The sequence below is a fragment of the Catharus ustulatus genome, chromosome 9 (genome assembly GCF_009819885.2).
Source record: "Catharus ustulatus isolate bCatUst1 chromosome 9, bCatUst1.pri.v2, whole genome shotgun sequence".
NCBI lineage: Eukaryota > Metazoa > Chordata > Aves > Passeriformes > Turdidae > Catharus > Catharus ustulatus.
The window spans coordinates 1388628-1413444 of record NC_046229.1 but is presented as its reverse complement, the minus strand read 5'-3'; the positions used below and the strand labels follow the sequence as shown (position 1 = coordinate 1413444).

The window sequence follows — 24817 nt, the reverse complement described above, 5'->3', positions numbered from 1 at the left end:
GGGATTTGGGACTGGGGAATGGGATTGGGAATGGGAATTTGAGGTCAGAGAATGGGAATTTGGGGTCAGGGAATGGGGATTGGAGTCAGGGAATGGGAATGGGATTGGAGAATGGTGGATGGGGATTGGGGAATGGGGATTGGGGTCAGGGATTGGGGAATGGGGATTGGGATTGGGGATTGAGATTGGGATGATGGTCTGGGAATAGGATTGGGATTGAGGTCTGGGATTGGGGATTGGAGATTGGGGGATGGGATTTGGGATTGCAGTCAGGATTTAGGTCTGGAATTGAGGTCTGGGAATGGGATTGGGGATTGGGATCAGGGATTGAGATTGGGATGATGGTCTGGGAATGGGGTCTGGGAATAGGATTGGGATCTGGGAATGGGGTCTGGGATTGGGATTGAGGTCTGGGGATTGAGGTCTGGGAATGGGATTGGGGATTGGAGATTGAGATGATGGTATGGGATTGGGGTCAGGGAAATGGGATTGGGATCTGGGAATAGGAATGGGGTCTGGGATTAAGGCCTGGGAATGGGATTGGGATCTGGGGTCTGGGATTGGGGTCTGGGAATGGGATTAGGGTCAGGAATGGGTCTGTCAGGGCTCCCTGTCCATCCCAGAGTTCCGGGGTGGGAGCAGCTGCAGAGGTGTCACACACCCCCCTGTGTCACCCCAGGGAGGGGGGGACCTCGACAGCACAGAGGGGTCAGTGATGGGGACCCTGCAGACCCCACTCTGCTTTGGGCTGTCCCAAAAACCCCATGGTGGGGGATTTGGCTGTTCCATGAGTCCCCATTCCCAGAGGGACTGAAATCCCTTGGGGCAGCCCCAAAAGTGGCTTTGTGTGCCACAGGGTTTTTCTGTAGGGTTTTTTTTTTTATTTATTTTCTGTAGGTTTTTTCTTTTATTTTCTGTAGGGTTTTTTTTTTAATTTTCTGTAGGGTTTTTTTTCTGTGGGTTTTTTTCTGTGGGGTTTTCTGCTCCCTGGGGTTCAGCCACCTGCAGGAATTGTCCCCTCCTGCCACCTCTTTGCTCCTGGGGTGACAGCTGCTCTGTCCATCCACTCAATCCACTCATCCCTGTGTTTTTCCTTTCAGGGGACAATTAAAAGGAATTTATCCAGTAAGTATCTCCTGCAACCTGTAAAAACACTCCCTGCACTGCTGGAGGGGTTTTGGAGCGTGCAGGGGAGGAAAGGAGGGAGTTAAAATTGGTTTTATCAGAAATAAACTGAATTAAAAGCAGATTTTCCCTGCCAGGATCTGCACTGGGTGGGTGGGACACCAGGAGTGACCCCCCCTGCCAGGGGGTCGGGGGATGGGGTGGGGTGGGAATGAGTGATCCCTGTCTGTGTTTTGGGGTGGGAATGGCTCTGACCCCTGTCTGTGTTTTGGGGTTCCCCTGGCTCTGACCCCTGTGTTTTGGGGTCAGGGATGTTTTGGGATGGGAATGGCTCTGATCCCTGGATGGGAATGGCTCTGATCCCTGTCCGTGCTGTGGGGTCAGGGGATGTTTTGGGACACTCCTGGCTCTGATCCCTGTGTTTTGGGGTCAGGGATGTTTTGGGATTCCCCTGGCTCTGATCCCTGTGTTTTGGGGTCAGGGGATGTTTTGGGGTTCCCTGGCTCTGACCCTGTCTGTGCTGTGGGGTCAGGGGATGTTTTGGGGTGCCCCTGACTCTGATCCCTGTCTGTGTTTTGGGGTCAGGGATGTTTTGGGGTTCCCCTGACTCAGACCCCTGTCTGTGCTGTGAGGTGGGAATGGCTCTGACCCCTGTCTGTTTTGGGGTCAGGGGATGTTTTGTGATGTTCCTGGCTCTGACCCCTCTCTGTGTTTTGGGATTTCCCTGGCTCTGACCCTGTCTGTGTTTTGGGGTCAGGGGATGTTTTGGGGTTCCCCTGGCTCTGATCCCTGTCTGTGTTTTGGGATGTTCCTGGCTCTGATCCCTGTCTGTGTTTTGGGATGTTCCTGGCTCTGACCCCTGTCTGTGTTTTGGGGTCAGGGATGTTTTGGGGTTCCCCTGACTCTGACCCCTGTCTGTGCTGTGGGGTCAGGGAGTGTTTTGGGGTGCCCCTGGCTCTGACCCCTGTCTGTGTTTTGGGGTTCCCTGGCTCTGACCCTGTCTGTGTTTTGGGGTCAGGGATGTTTTGGGGTTCCCCTGGCTCTGACCCTGTCTGTGTTTTGGGGTCAGGGGATGTTTTGGGATGGGAATGGCTCTGATCCCTGTCTGTATTTTGTGGTGGGAATGGCTCTGATCCCTGTCTGTGTCTTGGGGTCAGGGATGTTTTGGGATGTTCCTGGCTTTGACCCCTGTCTGTGGGGTCAGGGGATGTTTTGGGGTTCCCTGGCTCTGACCCTTGTCTGTGTTTTGGGGTTCCCTGGCTCGGACCCTGTCTGTATTTTGGGGTCAGGGATGTTTTGGGGTTCCCCTGGCTCTGACCCTGTCTGTCTGTGCCCTCCCAGGTGAGGAGATCTCCCGGCCCCGGCGCTCCACACCCACCCCAGACCCCGCCAGGTCAGTGCAGAGCCCGGGGGGATCGCCCAAGGCTCGGGCTCCTCATCCCACAGCGGGCTGGGAACGTTCCCGTTGGGCTGGGGGGGATCTGGGGATGGAATTGTTCCTTGGGATGCGATTTTGGGAAGGAATTGTTCCCTGGGATGGGACCTGGGGATGGAATTGTTCCCTGGATTGGGATTTTTTTAGGAAGGAATTGTTCCCTGGGATGGGATCTTTTTTGGGAAGGAATTGTTCCCTAGGATGGGATTTTTTTTGGGAAGGAATTGTTCCCTAGGATGGGATTTTTTGGGGGAAGGAATTGTTCCCTGGGATTTATTTTGGGAAGGAATTGTTCCCTGGGATGGGGAGCACTGGAATTCCCACAGAAGCTGCCCCTGACCCCTGGCAGTGCCCCAGGCCAGGCTGGACACTGGGGACAGGGGGACAGTGGCAGTGTCCCCACCATGGCAGGGGTGGCTCTGGGTGGGGTTTAAGATCTTTCCAACCCAAACCATCCCAGGATTTTGGCAGCACTGAGGGGCTGCTGGGATGCTCAGAGTCCATCCCTGCTCCCACCCAGAGCTCCAAGGACATTCCCTGCAGGAAACACCTCCAGCCTGATCCTGGCCAAGCTTTGGGGGTGTATTGATTTAGGACAGCAAATATACCAGTTTTTATGGAATAAATCCAAATCTCACTGGGAATGAGCCCTGAGCAGCCCCAGGGCTCCACTCAAGGTGTGTCAGAGCAGGGTCCACATCTCGAGTATTTATTATTTTAATCCTTTTTGTGAAGTTTTGACTGATCCTGTTAGGTAGAAACACAGAACCCCAGGGTGAGTGTGTGCAGGGGATTTATTGCAGAGCTCTGGGATCAGGGCACAAACCCAGATCTGACCCCACATGGGTTCCAGAGGGACAGGTGTTTATTCCCTTTTGTTATGGAGCTATAGAATAATTATTAAACCCAGATTGTTCTGTTGTACACACTGATCTTATCCAAGCAGGGATTGCTGTGATTCCCATCAGCTCCCCAAACATCCTTTCTCATGGTTCTTGTCACCATTAAACAATAATATATTCAATCACCAAACAATTATTACATTTACCAATCCCATTATTGATCACATGATGATCCCACAGGTGCAGTTTCACCTGATCCAATAAACACAAAGCCCAACATTCCTTCCCAGGCCTGGTTCCCTTTCCCAACCTTTCTGTGCACCCTGACTCTGTTGTGCACAATTCCATGATTTTAGATCCATTTTTAACCCTTTGCTGTCAATCCTAAAGCTGCTGTGGCTCCCCAAGCTTGGCCCTGCGCTGCTTTCCCTTTTTCCCACCTGGAATTCCGTGTTGGGCTGGGATAACAAATGTTGGGAATGTTGGGGTGGGACCCCAGGCTGCCCCTCACGCTGCTGTGTCCCTGTCCCCCTGCAGGAAGCCCCCTGAGGACACGGCAGCGCTGGCCCCGCTCTTCGGGCCCCCCCTGGAGTCGGCGTTCGAGGAGCAGAAACTGGAGGGTGAGCACGGGGACAGTGGGGACAGTGGGGACAGGGTGAGCTTGGGGACAGGCTGGGGACAGTGGGGACAGGGTGAGCAGGGGGACAGTGGGGACAGGGTGGGGACAGTGGGGACAGGGTGAGCAGGGGGACAGTGGGGACAGGCTGGGGACAGTGGGGACAGGGTGAGCTTGGGGACAGGCTGGGGACAGTGGGGACAGGGTGAGCAGGGGGACAGTGGGGACAGGCTGGGGACAGTGGGGACAGGGTGAGCAGGGGGACAGGGTGAGCATGGGGACAGCCTGGGGACAGGGTGAGCATGGGGACTGTGGGGACAGGGTGAGCAGGGGGACAGTGGGGACAGGCTGGGGACAGGCTGGGGACAGGGTGAGCCTGGGGACAGCCTGGGGGTCTTTGGGGACAGGCTGGGGCACTTTGGGGACAGGGTGACTGTGGGAACAGGCTGGAGGACTGTGGGGACTTTGGGGACAACCTGGGGACAGGGTGGGGGACTCTGGGGACCTGGGACCATGGTGACTTTGGGGACAGGCTGGGGACTGTGGGTACAGGGTGAGTCTGGGGACTTTGGGGACTGTGGGGACAGGGTGGGGGACTCTGGGGACAAGGTGAATTTGGGGACTTTGGGGACCTGGGGCCACGGTGAGTCTGGTGACAGGCTGGGGGACTTTGGGGACCTGGCAAATTTGGAGACAGGCTGGAGACTCTGGGGACAGGGTGAATTTGGGGATTTTTGGGGATCTGGGGACAGGCTGGGGTTGGTCTGGGGGACTTTGGGGACAGGCTGGGGACTCTGGGGACCTGGGAGAGGGACTTTGGGGACCTGGCAGAGGGACTTTGGGGACAGGGTGAATTTGGGGACTTTGGGGTCCTGGGGACAGGGTGAGTTTGGGGACAGGCTAGGGACTGTGGGGACAGGCTAGGGGACTTTGGGGACAGGGTGAGCATGGGGACAGTGGGGACAGCCTGGGGGACTCTGGGGACAGGGTGTGTTTGGGGACTTTGGGGACCTGGGGCCAGGGTGAGTTCGGGGCCATGGTGACTTTGGGGCTGGGGGAAAGAAGTTTGGGCACCTGGGAGAGGGATTTTGGGGTCCTGGTGACTTTGGGGCTGGAGGGTGAGTTTGGGGACAGGGTGGTGAATCTGGGGCTGTGGTGAGTTTGGGGACCTGGTGAGTTTGGGACTGGGGTGAAGGAGTTTGAGGACAGGGTGAGTGAGTTTGGGGACAGGATGAATTTGGGGCTGGGGTGAGGGAGTTTGGGGACCTGGTGAGTTTGGGACTGAGGTGAAGAAGTTTGAGGACAGGGTGAGTGAATCTGGGGACCTGGGGACTGACTTTGAGGCCAGAGGGTGACTCTGGGGACCTGGTGAGTTTGGGGCTGGGTGAGTGAATTTGGGGACAGGGTGAGTTTGGTGCTGAGTTTGGGGGTTTGATGACTTTGGGGACAGTTGGGTGACTTTGGGGACCTGGGGAGTGACTTTGGGGCCACGGTGGCCTCTCCTGGCAGGAAGGGGGAGCTGGAGGAGGAAGGAGCCCAGGCAGGGCTTGGAGAGCCGGGGTGAACTCAGGGTGGGAACAGAGCAAGCACTTAAGTCTATTAATTAATCAGTTAATGAAGTCTGGGAGAGATCCTGAGCTCGAGAATCTCCCAGCTCGGGATTTTCCACCAAACCATCACCCTGGAGCAGCAGGGGTTAACCCCACCCAGGACAGACCTTGCACCCCTCCATGCCTAGGAAATGCCATCCCAAAAATGTCATTTTTGTGTCCCTCTAACACAGGGACACTTTGCTTCCTTCCAAACCCGATTTTTCCCAGCTTTCCCAAAGCTTGCAGGACTCGTTTTCCCCCAAGCCAGCCCCAGCCATGCCCTGGGGCGGGTTCTTCCCACAAATTTTTCCTCCTCCTGGATTCTCCAGGGCCTCAGGGAGTGGCCCTGCCTCGTTGTGTCCTGTCATTAACGGCTCCAGTTAATTCTCTCAATCAAAACAATGTTTTTAAACAGTTCTCTGCACAGAGAACTCCACAAAATCTAAATTATATGTAAAAATATATCCTTTCCCCCACTCTTTATTCTCTTAGAATAGAATTATTTTTCATTTTAATACCTGATTATTTTTTTTTCATATCCTAAAATTCCAAACCACTTTTGCCATCAACGCAATGTTTTCCCTCCCGTAATTTGATTTCTCCAAATCCATCCCCGGCATTGTTTTGTTTGTCAAGCAGCATAAGTGTCAAACTAATTGCACGTCCTGCTTCAAAACCAGACAGGATTTTAATTACCCACCCTCACAGAAGCCCCTGGTTTAATTAATGAGGTTTCTGCCACTGTCTGGGCCCTCTTTTCCCAGAGTCTCACCCGAGTGTTTGGGTGATTGGAAGAAAATATTTGAGTTTTTCATTGCTTTCAAATGTTTCTTTTTGATTTTTTTTTTTTTCAGCTGCTCTGGACCAGCCTGAGATCTGGGGGTCAGCCCAGCCCATCAACACCAACGTCGAGTCCCCAAAACTTCCAAGACCTTTTCCAACTGGAAGTGAGTAACCAGAAACATAAATTAATATATTCAGAAACCAGCTCCAAGATCTGAGTTTTCCCCATCCAGGCTGTGCAATTCGATAATATTTTAAATTAAAGGGGTTTTTTTTTGTTGTTGTTTTGAGTTGGGTTCCAGCCCAGTGGGATGGAGGGAGGGGATGGATCCTGACCCTGCTGTTTGTGCCGTGGTTACAGTAATTTCACCATTATAAGCTGCACCATTCTGACTAAAATTTTGGTCCAAACCCGAAGTGCGGCTTATAATCAGGTGTGGCTGATATATGGACAAAGAATGAAAAGTTGCTGTTTTAGTTTGGAGGACAGGTGTCTGCTGAGAAAGGCAGGAGCTTCTCTTTGAAATGGAGAATGGAAACCCCCTCCCTCCAAATTATTGTAATTTTGAAATCAAGGGGCTCTCAGGCAAAGATATGGGAACTAGGAATAACAGTTCTTTACTAGGGAAATTAAAATAGAAATACAGCACTACAAAGAACAAACCCCAAACCCTGACACAGTCAGAGTACAGCCTGACACCCGTCAGGCAGGGTGTTGGCAGCAGTCCCATCCCATGGTGGCTGCATCCTCCTGCAGTGACAGATGTGGCTCAGTTGGAGCAGTGCTCCTGTACAAGGTGCAGTTTCCCTCCGGAGCTCCAGTGGGGATGTGGAGAAATCCGGTTTTCCTCTGGAGTCCAGTGGAGAAAGGGGCTCCCTTAGTGTCCCAAAACCTCTGGTTTTATCTTGGTGAGAAATGTTGGGCTCTTCCCCCTGGCTGGAGCAACTCCCAATGGGATGCAGTAATTTTATCAGTGCCACAGTGGGACTCAATGGCCATGAGCAGAAAATGACTGGCTGGAGGAAGGATGGGTTGTGAAAAGATAAAGAACACTGCCCTGCCTGGTTTATAAACATGGCCATGAACAGGAGATATCCCATGAGATAAAGAACACTGCCCCAGCTGGTTTATAAACCATGGCCATGAACAGGAGATATCCCATGAGATAAAGAACACTGCCCCAGCTGGTTTATAAACATGGCCATGAACAGGAGATATCCCGTGAGATAAAGAACACTGCCCTGCCTGGTTTCAATGGATGCCCATTAGCAGAATATCTCCCACAGAGATCAGGATCACTGCCCCACCCTCAAAAGATGGTGATAAAACAGAAACCTTTATCTCACTCTGCATTGTAACGTGCAGCTTATACTCAGTGGGGTTTATAATCGTGAAATTGCTGTACTTGGCTGGAAAAGTTGGGAGCACCGGTTTTTCCAGGATAAATCATGAAGAGTAGCTCAACCCCGAATCCTTGATTTTTAATTTCAGCTTTCCCTCTGCCTGGGGCAGCTGGGGAACCATTAACCTTGGCGCTGCTGGTTAATTAGCCGGTGTTAATTATCCCGGATTCACATCCCGGATCCACGTGGGATGGTGGAGAAAGGTGGAGGCAGAACCAGCTTTAATTAAAATGCTAATTCAGGGGTTTGAAAAGGAGATGTAAAAAAAAAAAAAATGGGGGAAATTCCAAAAAACCCAACAAAAATGCAGAGGGCAGGGATGGATTGGGAATTAATTCCCAATTAATTAAGGGTGGGGAGGGAGGGGATGGAATTCCCATCCCTGCCTTATCCCAGCACTCCCGTTTGTGAAAAATACCTTTTATTGTTTTGGTAAAATGTAAAAGGTTTAATAAAAAGACAATAGGACACAAACATAAAGTAAAGGGTTAAAGTGGTTGGGTGTTTGATAAATTGTTAAGAGCACGAGGTTGTTTGGGGAACGCTTTTAAAAATATTTTTTACATTACATTAACTTATTGTATATTTATAGTTTATGTAAGTTAAATTTTTTTTGGGAGTGTTTAGTACAGCTACTTTTTGAGTTTAGTTTTTTTTTAGAGTATGCATGGTTTTTGGCTTGTGCTTTTAATTTATTATGGTATTCATTATGATATTTATTATGATATTTATAATATTTATTATTTTTATTATTATTATTTTATTATTATTATTACTATTACTAATATTAAATTAGGACGGTGTTTTTCTAACACGTTCGATATCGCAGGGATGTCCCCAGCTGAATTTCCCCTCCCCTCTGTGCTCTGTTGCAGCCCCCCCGCCGCTCCCCCCGAAGAACATCCCGGCCACGCCGCCGCGCACCGGCTCGCCCCTGCCCCTGGCCATCGGTAACAGCGCGGGGGGACACCGGGGGGGACAGGAGCCAGCCCTGGGGTGGCACTGGAGGGGGACAGGACCCGGCCCCGGGGTGGCACCGGGGGGGACAGATGCCATCCCCAGCTCTGGGGTGGCTCTAGGAGGGGACAGATGCCATCCCCAGCCCTGGGGTGGCTCTAGAAGGGGACAGATGCCATCTCCAGCCCTGGGGTGGCACTGGGGATGGCACAGGGCCCATCTCCAGCTCTGGGAGGGACAGGTCCTGTCCCCATCCCTGAGATGGCCCTGTGGGTGGGATAAGTCCCATTCCCAGTTCTGAGGTGGCACTGGAGATGGCACTGGTCCCATCTCCAGCTCTGGGGATGGGATAAATCCCAGTCTCAGCTCTGGGGTGGCACTGGGGATGGAATAAGTCCCACTCCCAGTTCTGAGGTGACACTGGAGATGGCACAGGTTCCATCCCCAGCTCTGAGAGGGATAAATCCCAGTCTCAGCTCTGGGGTGGCACTGGGGATGAAGGGGACACGTCCCCATGGCTGCATTTTGGGCACAGATTTAATCCCTGTGCAACCTCTTCTCTTGGAATTCAGAGAATTCCAGGCTGGGCTGGGCTGGCAGGAATTTCCATCCTCCCCAGCTGCCTGTGCCATGAGCAGGGACACCTTCCCCTGTCCCAGGGTGCTCCCAGCCCCTCCAGCCTGGCCTTGGACCCTTCCAGGGACCCGGGGGCAGCCACAGCTTTGTGGTGTTTCAGTGGATCAAAGATTTTTATCTCCCAAGTTGGTGTCACCCTGATGAAATTAATGTTCTTTACACCATCCCTGCCTTTGGATCAGTCACTCTGGGATTTGCAGGATCAGCTTTAATATCCTGCTGAGAACTGGGATAAATTCTGGATTGGGATAAATTCCCAATTCCAGAGCCCTGCTCCTGCCTGTGCTCAGGGAATAACAGGGTGGGCAGGGTCTGCATTCCCTGCCCCCCAAATTCCTGCTGCAAGGTGGGAAAAGCCCCCTGGTACTGCAGCCCAGGGAAGGGAAAGGTGCTGGGAATGAAGGACACCCCCAGGGCAGGGATGGAAAGGTGTTGGATGCAGCCGGAGGACATCAGCTGCTTCCAGGCATATAATTCATGGTGCTGTCTGATGGAAAAGCAGGATCTGAGCAGGGAAGGAGAGGGCACACCCAGAGCCCCTCGGGGGAGCTCCTTGGCCACAAAGAGCTGCCCTGCTCTGTCCATCACCATCTCATCTGCGCTCCCCCATCCCCGATTTCCTGCTCCTGGGAGCAGCCAGGGTGTCCATGTCCATCCATCCATCATTCCCAGAGCAAATGTCCCGTCATTTGCTGGGCTGTGCCTCGTGTATCTGTCAAACCAGTGGCTGAGCTCTGTTCTTGTCTGGTTTAGCAAATTCCTCTCTTATCCCCCCTGCCCTAAATGTGGAGCCATGGATGGAGCCCCAGAACAGAGGAGCAGGGACGGGGTGATGCTGCCCTGAGGATCCCAAGGGCATTTAGAGCTGGGATCTGAAATGGATGTGAAAGGTTTGGCTGATGGATCCGTGCTGGTTCTGGAGTCAGAACTCCATCTGTGGTTCTGGGAACGTTGGTGTGTGGTGGCTCAGTGAGCAGAGCCCCGAAATCCCGATCTGTGTCCCCAAAATCCCAATCTGTGCCCCTAAAATCCTGATCTGTGCCCTCAAAATCCCGATCTGTTCTTGCTTCTGGCTGGAACACATTCCCTGTGGCTGGAACACATTCCCTGTGGCTGGAATACACTCCCCATGTGCATCTGTGCTGCATGCCCACACTCCAGCAGTGTCCAACCAGCATGCCTAAATATATATATTTATACCTGAGTGTTTATAAATATATATACAGAGCGAGAGTGGGGCGTGCCAGAGTGCTGAGTGCACACCTTTGGCACCTGCTGATGATAATCTGGTAATTCAGAGCTGCTGCTGAGGACGTGGTGCTGTTTAGAGGATGAAAAGAGGCTGGAAATTCAGGGGGAATTTGGGATTCCTGGCTGTGAGTGCCGGCTCGTGGTGCATGCTCCCTCCTCCAGCCTCTGGATCCCGCGGGATTCATTCCCTGTCGCGCCCGGCCGTGCTGGAAACGTTCTTGCCTATGAATTATATAAATAGAAATAAGAAAAGGCGATTGTAGAGCCTGTCCCGTAGAAGTAGAAGTAGAACCCGTAGAGAGTAGCGCAGCCCTCGCTTAATGCCCGGTGTAAAATTAAACCTCCTCTGACCGCAGGAGGGGACCAGGCAGCAGCAGAGCCCAAACGGGACAAACTCCCGTCCATCAATGACTTGGACAGCATTTTTGGCCCCGTGCCGTCCCCTAAATCTGCTGCTGCCACCGCGGAAGACAAGTGGGTCAATTTTTCCGATCAATCCCCGGAAAACGCAGCTCCGGAGTTGTCGCCCCAGGAAAAGGCGAGCCCGGCCGAGCCTCCCCGCCCGCTGCCCTCGCCGCTGCAGCTGGAAGACGCTCCCAAGAAGCTTCCAGAACATCCTCACCTGAAGGATGAGCTCACCGAGCCCGTCGCCTCTCCCAAAGAGTTGGGGCCGGGCCAAAGAGCCACCCCGCCGCCCCCTCCGCCGCCCACCTACCGCGCCGTGGTGTCATCGCCAGGGCCGGGCGCCAGCACGGGGAGCGCCAGCGGTACGTGCTGACAGCTGGGGGGTGGCCCTGGTGACCGTCCCGCCTGGCTGTGTCCCCTCCCGGCCCGTGCCGTGCTGCCGCAGTGTGTGCTGTCCCTGCCCGAGCTGCCCCCAAGCCGCCCTGCCCGCCCCAGCGTCGGGCGTGGGGTTGGTGTGGCTGTGGTTTATCGGTGTGGTTGTGGTGGTTTATCGGTGTGGTTGTCGGCGTGGTTGTGGTGGTTTATCGGCGTGGTTGTGGTTTATCGGTGTGGGTGTGGTAGTTATGGGCGTGGCTGTGGTTTATCGGCGTGGCTGTGGTTTATCAGTGTGGTTGTGGTTGTGTCCTCCGTGGGGATAGGAATTGTGGCAAATCGTCTGAGCGAGCCTCGTTCCACGTGTTGTGTTTTGGGGTTTGTTTTGTTTTGTTTTGTTTGGTTGTTAATCACGTCCTCTCACCCCGAGTGTGGATGGTGCTCGGTTCTTCCCGGCTCGAGGTGTGGATGCTCGGCTGGGATGGGAGAGGAGTTCCAGGGAGAAGCTGCTGCTCTGCCTGCCTTCCCCTGCTGAATTATGAATGTTCATCAGGGCCAACGAGCTGGGGGAGGCTCAGGTTACTCACACTGCCCAGGCTGTTCTTGCAGAGCCTGAGCCCAGCTCAGCCCCGCTGCTCCCACCCTGCATCCACCAGAGGGGATTTGGGAGGGGATCCCCCCCAGAGGAGCCTCACTGGTGCTGGGGTGGGCGTGCAGCCCCCCAGCTCTGCCACCCTCCTCTGGGAGCTCGGACTTTGTGTCACTGCCTGGATCTGTGTCACTGCCTGCCTTTGTCACCTCCGGGAGGGTCCCCTGAGCGTGGCTGGTGCTGCGAGTGTGGCTTTGCTTCAGTGCTGGTGGCTTTTCTGTGCTTTTCGGGGGGTGGGAGGGGTCCCTGTGGGGGCTGCAGGCTCCAGCTGGAGCTGGGAGCAGCAGGATTCCTCCTTCCAGGCTGGAGAGGGGCCAGGGGCTCCCCACGGGGGCGGCTGGATGGAGAAGCCCTGCTCAGCCTGTCCCAGAAATCACATCCCTTCTGCAGGAATTGCTGGGAAATCCAAGTGTGGGCACAACCACAAAAAAATGATGCAAATCCTCCAAAAGCTGCACCAGCCCCAGCAGCTCTGCCACTCCTCCCACCCCTCCCAGGCTCTTTTTTGGGTGCTGTGCCACCCCAGCATCTCCCCTGTGGGTGTCACCAGAGCTGGGGACCCGGTGCAAGGCTTGGGTTGGGAGGGATCTCCAAGCTCAGCTTGTTCCAACCCCCTTCCACCAGCCCACGCTGCCCCACAGAATTCCAGCAGGTTTCTGATTCCATGCTGGGTTCCACGTGCTCAGTTCCTGGTGTAGGAAATATCCCTTCCCTGGATGGAAGCCACCTTTGGCTCCCTGGTGGCCACAGAACCCTCCATCCTGTCACACTCAGCCCTGCAGGGTTATTTTCCCTCAATGTTCCCTGTTTAATGGGATGAGAAATGAAGAATTCAAACTTTGGTTCCCAAATTAATCTTTGAAATAAAGGTGGTTGAATTTTGGAGCTGTGCTAAGGAATGACTGGAATTTACTGCCTTTAAGCCAGGCCCTCTTGTCTGAGCCTGCTCTCCTTCACCTCTTCTTGCTTCTATAAATCCAGCTTTGATCTTTGCTCAATCTGAGCTATCACCCAAAAAACTCAGGAAATTATTAAGTGGGAAAATGCTGAAGCCATCATCCCCTCAGTGTGAGGCAGGCACGGAGCTGTTTGTGCTCCGTGGAGGTTCAGGGCCAGCCCTGGCACTGAGATCCGAGTTCCTCCCTCTCCTTCCTGCTGTCCTGGTGCCACCTCTGCCCTCTCTGTGCAGCTCCAGCCCTTGCTGGAGCTCTGCAAGGAATTCTGAGTGTGGAGCCAAGCAGGCTCCTGGATCTCCAGCGCTGGAATTCCCGTTTGATCCCAGAAATTCCCTTTGCATCAGGGCTTGGGATCAGCCCCTTCTCTGGGAGACTCTTCCAGATGTTGGCAGCTGTTTCACTCCCAGCAAAGCCCAGAACCTTCCTCTCCCCCTTTCCCTTCCTTGCTGGGCCAATTCCCAGTTGGGAATTCCCCTCTCCCCATCCCTCCTGCCCATATTTGCCGGCAGAGCTCTGAGACTCCTCCAAAAACGATTTTTCCAGGCGTTGAGCAGCCCCTGCCAGGAATCCGTGGGCATTCATTCAGCCCTTCTGGAACGTTCCATGCCCAGCTGCCGGGCTGTGCCCTGCTCCCGCGGGGGCTCTGGGGTGGGCACAGCCTGCAGGGTGGGCACAGCCCGCAGGGCACTCACAGCTCCGTCTGTTGCAGGTTCCTCGTCCCCTGCTCGCCCCGGGACGCCGCTGGCCACGTGTGGCACCCCCCCGCCCCCGCCCCCCCGGCCCCCGTCCCGGCCCAAGCTGCCCCCGGGCAAACCCCCGGTCAGCGATGTGGTACGTGCGGAGGGGCTGGGGACACCAGGGGACAGCCAGGGGACAGCCAGGGAGGGGCTGGGGACACCAGGGGACAGCCAGGGGACAACCAGGGAGGGGCTGGGGACAGCCAGGGGACAGCCAGGGGACAGGGGTGGGGGTGGCACTGCCGGGCTGGGACAGGACACAGGGATGTGACAGGAGTGGCACTGCCAGGCTGGGAATGGGACACAGGGATGGGACAGAGGTGGCACTACTGGGCTGGGATGGGACACAGAGATGTGACAGGAGTGGCACTGCCAGGTGGGAAGGGGACAGAGGGATGTGACAGGGGCAGGAATGGGACTCAGGAATGTGACAGGGGTGGCACTGCCGGGCTGGAATGGGACACAGGATGGGACAAGGGTGGGAATGGGACACAGGGATGTGACAGGTGTGGCATTGCCAGGCTGGGATGGGACACAGGGAAATGACAGGGGTGGCACTGCCAGGTGGGAAGGGGACTGAGGGATGTGACAGGGGTGGGAATGGGACTCAGGAATGTGACAGGGGTGGCACTGCCGGGCTGGAATGGGACACAGGGATATGACAGAGGTGGGAGTGGCACTGCCAGGTGGGAATGAGACACAGGATGGGACAGAGGTGGCACTGCCAGGCTGAGATGGGACACAGGGATGTGACGGGGTGGGAATGGGACAGAGGAATGTGACAGGGGTGGGAATGGGACAGGGGGATGTGACAGGAGTGGCATTGCCAGGCTGAGTTGGGACAGGGGGATGTGACAGGAGTGGCACTGCCAGGTGGGAAGGGGACAGAGGGATGTGACAGGGGCAGGAATGGGACTCAGGAATGTGACAGGGGTGGCACTGCCAGGCTGGAATGGGACAGGGGGATGGCACAGGAGTGACATTGCCAGACTGGGATGGGACACAGGGATGTGATGGGGTGGGAATGGGACACAGGGATGTGACAGGGGTGGCACTGCCAGGCAGGAATGGGACACAGGGATATGACAGGAGTGGGAATGGGACAGAGGGATGCGACAGAGGTGGCACTGCTGGGCTGGAATGGGACAGGGGGATGTGACAGGGGTGGGAATGGGACACAGGGATGGGACAGGGGTGGCACTGCCAGGCAGGAATGGGACACAGGGATATGACAGGAGTGGGAATGGGACAGAGGGATGCGACAGGAGTGGCACTGCGAGGCTGGAATGGGACAGGGGGATGTGACAGGGGCAGGAATGGGACACAGAGATGTGACAGGGGTGGCACTGCCAGCCTGGGATGGGACAGAGGGTTGTAACAGGAGTGGGAATGGGACAGGGGGATGTGCCAGAGGTGGCACTGCCGGGCTGGGATGGGACGCAGGGATGTGACAGAGGTGGAAATGGGACACAGGGATGTGCCAGGGGTGGCATTGCTAGGCAGGAATGGGACATTTATTTTATATTTTATTTTTGTATTTTAGAATTATTGTTTGCATGATTATACATTTTTGACTGGTGTTTTTGTTTTATGTGGTTTGGATAAATTTTACAGGAAATGTAATTAGTTATAGTGTAGTGCTTTGCTGCTTACTTTTATTTTGATTTTTTAACTTTTTAAATTTTGATTTTTTTAAATTTAGCATAATCTATATTTTTATAATTTAGCATAACTTTTGTCGTTTTGGTGAATTTTAGAATGTTTGATAGGACTGAAAAACACCTCAAAACGGCTTGGTGGTGCACGTGCTATAAATCACGGTCTAAAATATTCAAATTCACGGCCCCTGGGTGGGAATCTCCACACCCCCCACATGATGAGGACAATTAATTTTCCCACCTCCAACCTAAAATTACCACAAAAACCAACATTTCCTCTGGGACACCAGCAGAACAACACAGCCCAAATTTAATTAACACGATGCCAATATTTCAGTGCGGGTTTTCTTTAACCTCGTGTGTTTGGTTTTTTTTTTATTTCTCTCCAGTCCAGACCCTTCAGCCCTCCCATCCACTCGTCCAGCCCTCCTCCGATCGCGCCTCTGGCCCGTGCTGAGAGCACTTCTTCCATCTCCTCCACCAACTCTCTGAGCGCAGCCACCACTCCCACCGTCGGTAAACACGCCCAGCTCTGCTCCTCCTTCACCTTTCCTCCGTCCTCCAGTCATTCCTGAGGCCTTTGCACTCCCCACATCGGTTTTTTTTATCTTTTTGGGGGGTTTTTGTTGTTAGTTGATGTCAAGGTTTTAAATGCTGAAAGGGATTTCAAAGGGAGGATTTTCCAAATGGATGTTTGGTGAAAGTCGAGGGAATTTTGGTGTGCAATGTGGTTCTGGGCTGTAAATTGGGGCAAAATCGGCTTTTTTTTTGCAGGGGGTGCTTGTGCCTGGAGGGGAGTGGGGCTGGAAGCCAGACCTGGGGATCCAGGGATATCCAATCTCTTGGAATGTTTTAAATTCACGCTGGCCCTTGGAGCAGGAGCAGGGAAAGGGGACTCGGGGGAGCCTCTCCCAGCCCCTGGAGCAGAAGCCGCAGTTCCCTTTGGGAGGGGTCTGAAGGAATTGGGGTTTGCTAAAACCCCACTGGGGCTCAGGGAACCGAGTCTGGCTGGCAGCTCCCAGCTCCAGGCGCTGGGTCCCCCCTTCTCCATCCTCCTGTCCCCTCTGTCCCCTCTGTCCCTGCTGCCATCCCTGTCCCCCCTGACTGTCACCCCCCGCTTCCCGCAGCTCCATCTCCTCCTCCTTTGTCTTTTCTTCCCAACCCTCTGGAGAAGCCAGCCTGGAGTTCCTGTCACTGCTGTCACTTTGTCACCGCGGGGAGGGGTGGCACTGCCACCCGGCCTGCGAGGGGCTGGTGACAGCGCTGTCCCCGCGGCGCTGGTGGCACCGATGGCACCGATGGCACCGAGCCCTCCCCGCGGCTTTGCCAGAGGCTCCGACCGCGTCTCCATCCTCTGTGCTTCACTCCGGGTGTCGCGGGTGCTCTGTTCTGGCTCTTGGTCACTGTCACAGCACCCTGCTGGGGAAATGTCACCTGGGCAGCGAGCCCCGAGCGTCCCCTGTGCCCGCTGGTGGCACTGGCGGTGGCCTTGAGCGGTGCCTGAGGGCACGGTGACCTCAGGGACACGGCTTTGGTGGAGGGGACAGCCGGGACAGGGACGGGGACAGCCAGGCTGGGGACACAGACACGGACAGGGACAGCCAGGACAGGGACACAGACAGGGACAGGGACAGCCAGGCTGGGGACAGGGACAGCCAAGTTGGGGACAGGGACACGGACAGGAACAGGGACAAGGACAACCAGGTTGGGGACAGGGACAATCCCAGGAGGGCGATGGCAGCGAGCTGAGGGCTGCTCCTGCCACCCCAGCTCTCCCTTTGAGTTTGTTTTATTTTCTCTCCTATTTTTTGGGGACAAAAGCTGCTGTTCGATGATTTAATGATTTAATGACCTCCCTGTGCTGAGCAGAGGGGATGAGCTCTGCCCAGACTGGTTTAAGTGCATAAAAGTGTCTCTAAAGAGACAACAGAGAAATAGAAACGTGGTTGGGAAAAAGGGATGCACAGTCAGAACATCCAGAAAATGTTTTATAAAACGTTTATAAATGCTAAAGCTGGTTGTGTGGGGAAGGGCTTGGAAGGGTTTCAAAGTTTCTCATGGGCTGGGGGTCCCACACCCTCCATGGAGGTTTCCTTGGAGCTTTTCCTTCCAAAATTGGGGCTCTGCTGTCACTCCTGACTGGGCAGTTCCAAATGGGGCCAAAATCCCAGATTTTTTTTGTTGCACTTCCAGCTCCACTCATGGATTATGCTGGGTGGGAAGGGGGATTCACTGGGATCATTGATCCAGATCCTGCCCTGCACAGACACCCCAAAATCCCTCCCTGGGAGAGGTGTCCAAACCCCTGGAGCTGCTCGGGGCTGGGACCATTCCCTGGGATGGGAACCCTCTGGATGGGGAAACTTTTCTGTGGCATCCCTTAAACCTTGGGGAAAGCTGGGTGGGCACAGAGTTTTGGGAACAGCTGGATGGGACACAGTTTTGGGAACAGCTGGATGGGCACAGTTTTGGGAACAGCTGGATGGGGCACAGAGTTTTGGGAACAGCTGGATGGGCACAGAGGTTTGGGGAAAGCTGGATGGGACACAGACAGTTTTGGGAACAGCTGGATGGGACACAGAGTTTTGGGAACAGCTGGATGGGGCACAGACAGTTTTGGGAGCAGCTGGATGGGACAGAGCTTTGGGAACAGCTGGATGAGGCACAGGCAGAGTTTTGGGAACAGCTGGATGGGACACAGACAGTTTTGGGAACAGCTGGATGGGACACAGAGTTTTGGGAACAGCTGGATGGGCACAGAGTTTTGGGAACAGCTGGATGGGCACAGAAAGTTTTGGGAACAGCTGGATGGGCACAGAGATTTGGGAACAGCTGGATGGGCACAGACAGTTTTGGGAACAGCTGGACGGGCACAGCACAGCCGGGGTTTGGGATCTGCCCTGGGCCAGCCCCTCCTTGTCCCCACCAAAAGGGGACCCCGGTGCTGGGTGAGCACCAGGAAATCCACAGCAGAGCAGGGAGGGATTCCCAAAGGAGGAGAAGCTGGGCCGGGGGTGTGCAGGGATGGGCAGGGCTGGAACCGGGGGCTGGGACAGCCCAATCCACTCTGTCCCCACCGCATTCCCCATCTCCCGTTCCCTGCGGCAAAATCCGCCGGAATTTGCCCGAGAGCGCGGGAGGGGCTGTCCCACCCGTGTCCCCCGTGCTGTTCTCGTGCTTTCCTCGTTGGCTTCGTGTCAGTGTGGACAATTCCCGGCGGAGCACGGAGCTGTTTGACCCCCGTGTCGGTGCCCCCCCGTCATTTCTGTCTCTGCGTTGATTCAAGTGCGCTGCTTGGTTTCACTTGGGATCCGTGTTTTCATTCTTTTTGTGTTCTTTTTTTTTTTTTTCTTTCTATTTTCTTTCCTTCCTTTGCGTTTCTTCTGCTTGTGTGATCAGAGGATGATGCTTTTGTTGCCAAACTGCCCGCGTTTGAAAGGCGCAGTGAAACGCCGGCAGGTACTGTACGAGCAGGGATTTTCCCGAGAATTCCGCCTCTGGAGCGGCAGCCACCGCTCGCAGCACCTTGCATGACAGTTTCTCAGTGACTCAAAGGACTCGGAGGTGGAAAGTCGGCACCTCCCGGATGGCAGAAGGTTGATTCGGCAGCTCCCGGAGCTGTTTGTGCCCCCCTCGCCCCCACCCTCGGCTCTCACAGCCCGGGTTGCTCCGGCGTGGAGCGCAGGTTGCGGTGGGGATGGAAGATTCCAGCTAGGAGCCGCTGCTCTGTGTGCGTGTGTCCGGTTCTCTGCAGTGTCGTGTCCTGAGGTGCGACAGCAAACAGTGTCACTGTCCTGAGTGTCCCCGCGGGGCAGCATCCCGCCGGGAATGCTGAGCACAACCCTCTGAGGAGCGACAAAACTCTGTCACCGTGGGCAAAACCCAACCCTCCAGAGCAGAACGACTCTTCCATCCGGGCTCCCATGGCTTTGCTCCCCGCTTGCTGTGTCCCGGCGGTGTCACGGCGCTGTCCCCGCACGTGTGGCCGCCCCGCAGCCCCTCCCCGTAGCGACATTAATGACCTGCTCTGTGACTCACACTGTGTCCTTCTCTCTCCCTCTCCTTAACCTTTCCCATCCCGCTTCAACTCCCGGCCATACAGAGAATGAACAGCCTTCCCTCGTTTGGTTTGACAGAGGAAAGTTTTATTTGACTTTCGAAGGTAAGTAGTGCACAGCACGCCCGGTATCCGCTCGCTCCCCTCGCTCTCTCGCTCCCGGGGTTCCCTTCCAGGGCTCCATCCAGTCCGATTTTCCAGGCTCCATCCAGTCCGATTTTCCAGGCTCCATCCAGTCCGATTTTCCAGGCTCCATTCAATCCGATTTTCCAGGCTCCATCCAGTCCGATTTTCCAGGCTCCATCCAGTCCGATTTTCCAGGCTCCATCCAATGCGGTTTTCCAGGCTCCATTCAATCCGATTTTCCCGGCTGCATCCAATCCAGATTCCCGTGCGGAATGCTGTGGGCTCTTAGATGGCATCGCCGGTCCGACCGGGATCGTTTTGATTTGATTTGTGCCATTTGTCCCGCTGATCTCGGTTTTCCTCGTTGATTTCCTTTTAAAAAAATGAAAAACAAAGCAAAAAAATAATTAAAAAATGGACAACAACAACAAAAAAAATCAATTACAACAAAACAAAAATTAAAAAAAATGGGTCCCAAGCAAACCCAAACCCCAAAGGAACATTGTGAATATTCCCAGAGGGAGGTGAAAACGGGAGCGGAGCCGCTTGCACTGCCAGGACCTTGTCTCTGCCAGCCAGGGCTTCTCCCCGCTCTCGCTGCTCGCCCCCGGAGCGGGCTGGGCTGCCTGGGGCAGTTCCCACCCGAATTCCCTCGGGTTCGCTGCCTCCTCCCCTCCTCCCGTGCCGGTTTTGGGCAGGAAAGGCTCCGGGAATGCGCTGGCACCGCCCGGAGCTGCTGCCAGGCTGGGCCAGCCTGGAGGGTTTTGGGTTTTTGGATGAAGGGAAAAGCTCGGTTTGGGGATGGCTCCTGCTCAGAGCTGTGCCACATCCCGGACAGGACAAAGGGACAGTCCTGGGAGAGCCCGAGGCTTTGGGGGCTTCATCCCCTGATCAGCATTTTGCTTTAACACCGGAGGGAAGAGCAGGAGGCTCGGTGCCAGCGGGGAGGGAATCCCTGAACCCCAGGGCAGCTCCTGGGAGCTGCTGGGGTCCCTCAGGCAGAGCTGGGGACGCTGCTGGCACGGGCCAGCCTGGAGAATGGCTCCGTGTCTGACTCCCAAAGTGTCCCCTCCTGCACAGGGGGGCACAGCCTGGCTGAGCAGTGACCCAGGATGGCACAACTTGACTGGGGAGTGGCCCAGGGTGGCTGAGCAGTGGCCCAGGGTGGCACAGCCTGGCTGAGGAGTGACCCAGGGTGGCACAGCCTGGCTGAGGAGTGACCCAGGGTGGCACAGCCTGGCTGAGCAGTGACCCAGGGTGGCACTGTCTGACTGAGGAGGGGCCCAGGGTGGCACTGTCTGACTGAGGAGTGGCCCAGGATGGCACATCCTGGCTGAGGAGTGACCCAGGGTGGCACATCCTGGCTGAGGAGTGACCCAGAGTGGCCCAGGGTGGCTGAGGAGTGGCCCAGGATGGCACTGTCTGGCTGAGGAGTGGCCCAGGGTGGCCCTGCCTGGCTGAGGGGTGGCCCAGAGTGGCACTGTCTGGCTGAGCAGTGACCCAGGGTGGCACATCCTGGCTAAGCAGTGACCCAGGGTGGCACATCCTGGCTGAGCAGTGGCCCAGGGTGGCACTGTTTGATAGAGGAGGGGCCCAGGGTGGCCCTGCCTGGCTGAGCAGTGACCCAGGGTGGCACAGCCTGGCTAAGCAGTGACCCAGGGTGGCACTGGCTGGCTGAACAGTGACCCAGTGTGTCACAGCTTGGCTGAGGAGTGCACCAGGGTGGCCCTGTCTGGCTGGGGAGTGGCCCAGGGTGGCACTGTCTGTCTGAGGAGTGCTCCAGGTGGCCCTGGCTGGCTGGGGAGTGGCCCAGGATGGCTGAGGAGTGACCCAGAGTGGCACATCCTGACTGAGCAGTGACCCAGGGTGGCACTGTTTGACAGAGGAGGGGCCCAGGGTGGCACAGCCTGGCTGAGGAGTGACCCAGGGTGGCACAGCCTGGCTGAGGAGTGACCCAGGGTGGCCCTGCCTGGCTGAGCAGTGACCCAGGGTGGCACAGCCTGGCTGAGGAGTGACCCAGGATGGCACTGTCTGGCTGAGCAGTGACCCAGGGTGGCACTGTTTGACAGAGGAGGGGCCCAGGGTGGCCCTGCCTGGCTGAGCAGTGACCCAGGGTGGAACAGCCTGGCTGAGGAGTGGCCCAGGGTGGCACAGCCTGGCTGAGGAGTGACCCAGGGTGGCCCTGCCTGGCTGAGGGGTGGCCCAGAGTGGCACAACCTGGCTGAGCGGTGACCCTGTCTGCCATGGACTGCTCAGGATCATGGACCAAACCCACCCTGGTGACAGGATGGCTGAGCAGCATCCCAAGGCAGGATCAAGGTGATGACCAGGAGGGTTGGGACCTTCCTTTCCTCCTTTTTCCCAAGGTCCCCACTGTGCCAATCCCCACGCTGATGTCCCTGCTCTGATGACATCTCCCAGCTTTGACCCCAGAGGGGTCGTGGAGGAGCTGCCTCCTCCTGGAGCTGTTTGCAGCCAAAATCCCTCTTTGGGTTCCCTTCTTGTTGGGAGCTCTGGGAAGAGCTGGGGACAGCAGGGACAATTCCAGCTCCACATTCCCCTGGGGACAGCAGGGACAGCGTTGTCCCTCAGCAGGAAAATTCCAGCTCCACATTCCCCTGGGGACAGCAGGGACAGTGTTGTCCCTCAGCAGGAAAATTCCAGCTCCACATTCCCCCTGCTCCCTGCTTCCCTCCTGCCCCAGAGCCAGCACTGCACTTTTAGGTTTTTCTTGGAATCTGAGCCTTGTGTTGGAGTTGTTGGGTTGGTTCTGGGGGTGTGGATGGTCTGGAGCTGGGCTGGGATTATCCTGGGATAATCCAGTGTGGCTCTGCCTCTCCAGGACCATCCCTCACCCCAGCAAGGAGCTGCTTCACCTCCACACTGCATTTCCTGACTTGGCTCTAAGTATTTAAGCCCAATTTGGGGAAAAAAAATAAATTTCATAATTTCATGTGCTGGGAAGTGAGAGGAGATTGCTGAGTTTGGCATCTGGAACTCAGGGAGTGCAAGAAGGGAAATGATGGTTTCTGGATTTTTGATGGTTTTCTGGAAAAATGATTCATCCAGAAATGATTCTTTCTGGATTTGGGTTTTTTTGTGGCTTGATGGACATGGGGCAGTTTGTCCCTGTGTGGAAGGAGAGGTGGTGATGTTGTCGTGCAGATTCTTGTTCTGGGATCCCTCCACAGCTGCATTTTCCACTTTTTGTAGGGAAAAATGAGGCAAATGAAGCTGCTCTGCTGCTTCTGGCTGGATCCAAGGCTCCATAAAGTGGATTTATTTTTTTCTCTGTTGTTATCAGGTCATTTGTGCAAATGAAATGTTTACAAAAATGACTTTTGAAGCAGGAGCTGAACAGGCAGGTTTGGGGTGGAGCTGTGCCACAACAACTGGATTTATCTCTCAGGTGTCTGGATGATAATTCCAATGTTATAATAGTTTATACTTTTCTTTTTTAGTGAAAAAACTGAGTGTAAAAATTAATTTCTTTTCTGAAGCCATGAAGAGAAGGATTTATAGATTCATGGAGGGAACCAAGACCCCCAGTTGCACCCACATGAGCTGACCATTAGCAATGAGGATGTTCTGTTGCTGCTGCTTGGATGGACTCACATTCACATCCCAGCTGAGCCTGGGCATCCAGGAATCCCCCTGTTAATTCCTGATTTTCCATCCTGGACAATCAAGGATGCAGAGGGAAAAGGGGAAGGATGAGAAGTGTGGAGGTGTGGGAGACTCCCCTGCCCTGGTGTGGGGTCCAGGCTAAACCCAGCTGGAATTTGTGCTCAAATTTTTTCCTTTCCTTCTCCCAGCAATGATGATTCCATTCCAAACCCCTTTTTTGTGTTTTCCCTACGAGACAAGCCTGGGGCTGCTCTGCTGGGGAAGCTCCAGCTCTCCCTCCACAGCCAGATTTGGTGGATGTTGTAAATCCCACCTGAATTTCCACTGCTGGGATATCAGCTGCGTCTGATGCTCTGAGGGGTTGTTGCTCTGATGGGGAGCAGGGATTTGCTCCCTGTGGTGTTTCTGGAAAGGATTTTTGGAAAATCCTGTGTTCTCTTCTCAGTTTTGGGGTTTTGGGGAGCTGCTCTCACCTGGAACTGTGCCTGTTCTTCAGTGGGAATTCCATCAGGGAATCCCTGCTGGATCTCTGGGCTCGTTGGGGTAATTAATGTGTGTGTGGCTGGGATGTCCCAGAACAGCTGGAATGGATCCAGCTGCAATCTCTGAGTGCCCTGAGCCTCTCCAGATGTGGGACACGTGTGGCTGCAGCAGCTTTTCACACTTTTATTCTGCATTAGGCAAGAATTTATTATTTATTATTGCAAGGGAAAATTTCTCATCTGTGCCTCCAGGGCAGAGCATTTGGGATTTCTCCATTAACGCCTTGGGAAGGTGTGAGGATTCCTGGAAATCACCATTTCCCTCATTAATACACCCAAACTCGAAGTGTAATTGCAGTGACAGCAGTGCTTCCCCCAGGAGCTGCTGCAAATCCCAATTTCCTGCTCCCAAACTCTGTTATCCCCAGGGAAGCAGCAGGGAAAGAAGGGAAAGATCGTTTTTGAGGATGGCCCAAGCAGGAGAGGGAATGGGACACAGTTCAGCTTTGCTTCCCCCTTCCCTGCCTGTGGAAGTGCTGCCCTTCCTGGGGCTGGTGTTGGGATTTCTGTGGATTTGGATTTCTGTGGCTTTGGAATTTCTATGGCTTTGGATTCCTATGGCTTTGGAATTTCTATGGTTTTGGAGTTCCTATGGCTTTGGAATTTCTATGGATTTGGAGTTCTTATGGCTTTGGAATTTCTTATGACTTTGGATTTCTAGGGCTTTGAGTTCCTATGGTTTTGGAGTTTCTATGGCATTGGATTTCTGTGGCTTTGGAATTTCCCATGGCTTTGGAGTTCCTGTGGCTTTGGATTTCTATGGCTTTGAGTTCCTACAGCTTTGAATTCCTATGGTTTTAGAGTTCATATGACTTTGGAATTTCTTTGGCTTTGGAGTTGCTATGGCTTTGAATTCCTATGGTTTTGGAGTTTCTATGGTTTTGGAGTTTCTATGGTTTTGGAGTTCCTATGGCTTTGGATTTCTATGGCTTTGAATTCCTATGGTTTTGAGTTCCTACAGCTTTGAATTCTTGTGGCTTTGGGGTTCCTATGGCTTTGAATTCTTATGGTCTTGGAGTTCCTATGGCTTTGGAGTTTCTGTGGTTT

General features: G+C 54.6%; 1 protein-coding gene across 6 annotated transcripts in view; it reads left to right on the top strand.

The window, feature by feature from the left end:
* The window catches only part of SGIP1 (SH3GL interacting endocytic adaptor 1), a 56852-nt gene that overhangs the window by 21984 nt on the left and 10051 nt on the right, over positions 1-24817 (top strand). For 3 of the 6 annotated variants that reach the window (XM_033067398.2, XM_033067396.2, XM_033067400.2), the window contains 9 exons: positions 1101-1125; positions 2467-2518; positions 3940-4022; positions 6465-6557; positions 8673-8747; positions 10998-11408; positions 13733-13854; positions 15808-15934; positions 19521-19580. In XM_033067398.2, coding sequence (XP_032923289.1) covers positions 1101-1125; positions 2467-2518; positions 3940-4022; positions 6465-6557; positions 8673-8747; positions 10998-11408; positions 13733-13854; positions 15808-15934; positions 19521-19580 — 1048 coding nt within the window. Of the gene's footprint in view, positions 1-1100; positions 1126-2466; positions 2519-3939; positions 4023-6464; positions 6558-8672; positions 8748-10997; positions 11409-13732; positions 13855-15807; positions 15935-18817; positions 18878-19520; positions 19581-24817 lie in introns of all 6 variants that reach the window. The other 3 variants (XM_033067401.2, XM_033067397.2, XM_033067399.2) reach the window with 3 other exon arrangements.